This window comes from Eriocheir sinensis, chromosome 60 (assembly GCF_024679095.1).
Source record: "Eriocheir sinensis breed Jianghai 21 chromosome 60, ASM2467909v1, whole genome shotgun sequence".
NCBI lineage: Eukaryota > Metazoa > Arthropoda > Malacostraca > Decapoda > Varunidae > Eriocheir > Eriocheir sinensis.
The window spans coordinates 10,037,469-10,041,622 of NC_066568.1; the positions used below are offsets into that span (position 1 = coordinate 10,037,469).

A 4,154-nucleotide genomic window follows, 5' to 3' on the forward strand; every position below is an offset into this window, starting at 1 on the left:
TACCACCAGGGTCATAAAACTACCCACATTAACTATTTCCAAAGGCCATAAGAGATCATCAGATTCTAATGATTGTGTTGATAGGTTTATGGTACAGAACTCATGAACCTATGATGCCCTCTAAACCCCCCCCAAAAAAAATCTGCCAAAATTACAGGCCTGCAAATGGTGTGTTAGTTTTGACAGCCACTGAGCCAGGCTGCAGGAGTGATCAGTGCCAGGCTGTCCAGTACACCAGCATGAACACAACACTGGAGTGAGGGTTTGCTGCAGCCTCCGGTGTGCTCCTCACCACCAACCTGTTTGTTCCGCCGTGCCAGGTGTCGCTTGGCTGCCGTGCACGGCCGTGTGGCACTTGAGCTGCTTCATGCTCTGGAAGGACTTGTCACACTGCAGGCACTTCATGACCTGCTGGGAAACAATGACAGATTTACCCTGATGGCTTATACTTCCCTCACTGGGGGCAGCGCCAGGGATGTTTAACAATCATAACCAGCCACGTTATAAATTAACAAAGCAATTGTCTGAGACACTATTAAAAACATGAAACTCAAAATTGACCAAATTGATGAAAGTATTCATTATTTCTGCCTGCATATTACTGATACTGACAAGTGTTTCCTATGCATATTATACTATTCATATCTTATCATCCACAAAATTAGACACATTGAGTGACAACAGACTGCTGGAGCACAGCGATGCACAGATCAGACTGGTGCACTGCAGCTACAGTGAATGGTGAACCCAGTGTGTGATGGGCCGGGTGTGTTGGTGGACGGCCCTTCCAGTGTGTGGTGAGGGGGCTGGCAGGTGTCCTGACATGTGTGTGTGGTGAGCAGTGAGTGTGTTAATGATGTCCTGGCAAGAGTAAGTGAGCCCAGGTGTGTGGTCAGTGTGTGCCTGGGTGTCTTGACCTGTAAGTGGTGGGTGACCTGACCTGTGAGTGGCAGGCCTTGTGTGTGGCGAGGGCAGCCGCTGAGGGCAGGTAAATGTTGCACAGGCCACAGCGGTGCATGGCAGGGCTGACTCCACCCCTGGCCAGTGGCACCAGGTGTTGTGGGTGGCCCCTTTCCCCCTCCTCCTCCACCCTGGCCACAGCCTCCACCAGGGCCTGCACCACACCCACCACCTCCTCCTCCTGCTGCCTCTCCCTAGGGCCAGCAGACACCCCAGGCTGCTGCTCAGTCTTGCCCTGGCCCTCAGGGGGAGGCAGTGCCGGGGCCTGAGGGGTGCCGGGGCCGGGGTGGGCATAGCAAGACAGCAGGTGGTCCAGCAGGCGGTCACTGGCATCCCTCTGTGCTGTGAGGCTGTGGAGGTGTTGTTGTTGGTGGTGGTGATGTTGGCGGTGGTGGTGCTGGTGCTGTTGGTGGTGTCGCTGCAGGTGCACCAGCAGCCAGCTCTCGTCCTGGGCCTGGTGCCGGCAGCCCGAGTGTGGGCAGGCCTGGGGTGAGTGCCGCCAGCCGTGTGCCTGGAGGGCGGCGGGGCTGCTGAAGCGTGCAGCACACAGTGGGCAGGCGTGTGGCAGCAGGGCCGGCAGGTGGTGCTGCTGCAGGTGCATGGCCACCTGCTGGGGGCTGGGGAACCGCTGGGTGCAGGCCGGGCAGGGCCGCGTGGCCGGGTGCTTGCGCATGTGTGCCCGGCACTCAGCGGGCGTGGCCAGCTGAACGCCACACACCATGCATGCCGCCGCCGCTGCCCTGATGCCATGCTGGTGCCGCAGGTGCCACGCCAGTTGGCCCTCCCCAAGACACTCCTCCAGGCACACCGCACACTGGAAACAACACACGGATCAATACTAAAGCCCAACCTTTCAAAGGAAGTACATCAGCCATGGGAAACACACTCACACACACGCCACCACCGCTGCACTGAGTGGACGTGGGAAACGAAGCGGAGGAAAGCAATCTATTTGTCAGTCAAAAGGGCCCGAGAAGAGCTAAGTCATTTGGGGTCCCGTCTCAAATAGGTAAATACACACACACAGACAAACATCCATCACTCTTCATCAACACTCCACAGTGAGGGAAAACTGTGCTGGGAAACCTCTACACCCTGCTGTGTAGGGTGATGCAAACATACACACACATAATAATAATAATAATAATAATAATAATAATAATAACAGCAGCAATTACTAACATGGGTAGTACAAAGAAAGAAATATATATATCAGTATTCCCTAACCCTCTACAACGAGAGCAAAGAGGAAATAATGAGCCTGGCAGGACCCCCAGCAGTGGTGGCATGGCCCCTCACTCAGGCTGGCTCCCTCCCGGCAGTGACTGGACCCCTGGCCAGGTAAGGTGCTGTTGCTGGGTGGTGGCGGGTGTGTGGTGCCCCAGGGGCCCAGCACAGCCAGTGCTGCAGGCTCAAAAATACTGTTATTTCTTCACTCAGCTCATGTTACACAGAAGGGAAATTTTGTTTGCATCACTGGACTGAACAGAGGTTGTACAACAAATCTAACACGATTTCCAAGACCCAATAGGGTAAAAACGTAAAGTAATTATGGTGAGTAGAAGGCAGAGAGCAACACTTGATGTGTATGCCACTTTTTACTATTCCTTCCTTGCCTCCTTCCTTGTATCACACTTTATCTAAAATCTGAAAGTACTGCTGTGTTAAGAAGGATTTCATGTACAAGACCAAACATTACATTCTAAAACTGACTCAATGGTGGCTGCATATACTGATGATAGGTAAAAATATGTATAAATATTAAATGTTGTTCTCTGATTTCTAATCACCACAGTTGTTTTATTTTTTTACCAACTGAGTTTTTAAAATAGTGTCACAACTGTACAATATCTTCTTAATCCAATGCTGGCAACAATATCTATCCAACTTGTGTAACAGATGAGCTGAGTAAAGGAACACAAATATTTTCTACAGCTTGGCCAGTGTGTTGGCCAGCGGAGGCGTCAGCCAGCAACAGCATCCTCACTCCCTGGTCCAGGGGGCAGGGAGCCAGCTAGGGAGTGGACCATGGCAGCAGTGGTGGTGACTCCCAGGCCTGGCGGCACACAGGTGCAGTGTGTGGCTCACCTGGTGCTGTGTTACGGGCACGTCGCCGTGTGCCGTGGCAAAGTGGTGGCGCAGGGTGCCGCTGGAGGGCAGCACCTTGGGGCACAGGGAGCACCGCAGCCAATCACACGCTGCCTCCTCCACCCCTCTGCCTCGTGTGCCATCGCTGGGAGCCGCCACAAGTGCCTGTTGGTGTGCCTCTTTGGCAGCCTGGCTTCCTGTGACATGGTGCCTCTTCTTGTCCTTCATGGCACTTCTCTGAGGCCTGGTGACACCCTTGGAGACTGTGGCACTGTGGTCCTTGTTGTCACACACTATAATCTTTGCGGCGAGAGGGAAGGCAGGCACTGGGGGCAAGGAGGAGGAGGAGGGAGGCAGGGAGGAGGAGGAGGGAGGCAAGGAGGAAGAGGAGGGAGGCAGGGAGGAGGAGGAGGAGGAGGAGGAGGAGGAGGGAGGCAAGGAGGATGAAGAAGAGGGAATTGTAGATGCCTGTAGCATTTCTCCAGGCATCAGCCTTCCCTCCTCCAGACTGACGATGATCATCTCCTGCTCTGACAGTGGGAAGCACTGGTACACCACGCCCTCCTCACTCATCACTAAGGGCGTGGCAGCCAGGAGGTCAATCTTGGCACCCTCACCCCCCTCCTCCCTCACTAACCTGATCCGACCTGTACCCTCATTGCAGCTGACCTCCCCATCTCCTGCTTTCCTTGGGTTCAGATCTTTGCCACCCTGTCCCTTAGTTTCAAGACACCCCTCAACTTCTTTCACTTCCATATTAACAGGTTTTCATGGTTCTTTAGTCACCCTCCAGTTCCCTTTCTTCCATATCATCAGGTTTCCAAAGTTCTTTAGTTTCCAGTCACCCTCCAGTTCCCTTTCTTCCATATTAACAGGTTTCCACAGTCTTTTAGTTTCCAGTCACCCTCCAGTTCCCTTTCTTTCATATTAACAGGTTTCCACAGTCTTTTAGTTTCCAGTCACCCTCCAGTTCCCTTTCTTTCATATTAACAGGTTTCCACAGTCTTTTAGTTTCCAGTCACCCTCCAGTTCCCTTTCTTTCATATTAACAGGTTTCCACAGTCTTTTAGTTTCCAGTCACCCTCCAGTTCCCTCACTTCCATATC

At 52.9% G+C, this 4,154-nt stretch overlaps 1 protein-coding gene across 4 annotated transcripts in view; it reads right to left on the reverse strand.

Moving 5' to 3' along the window:
- The window catches only part of LOC126985939 (uncharacterized), a 21,482-nt gene extending 17,678 nt beyond the window's left edge, over positions 1 to 3,804 (reverse strand). For all 4 annotated transcript variants that reach the window (XM_050841534.1, XM_050841533.1, XM_050841535.1 and 1 more), the window contains exons 1-3: positions 3,049 to 3,804; positions 941 to 1,774; positions 300 to 408 (exon numbers count right to left, since the gene is read on the reverse strand). In XM_050841534.1, coding sequence (XP_050697491.1) covers positions 300 to 408; positions 941 to 1,774; positions 3,049 to 3,804 — 1,699 coding nt within the window. The remainder of the gene's footprint in view (positions 1 to 299; positions 409 to 940; positions 1,775 to 3,048) is intronic.
- Between the last annotated feature and the right edge of the window lie 350 nt (positions 3,805 to 4,154).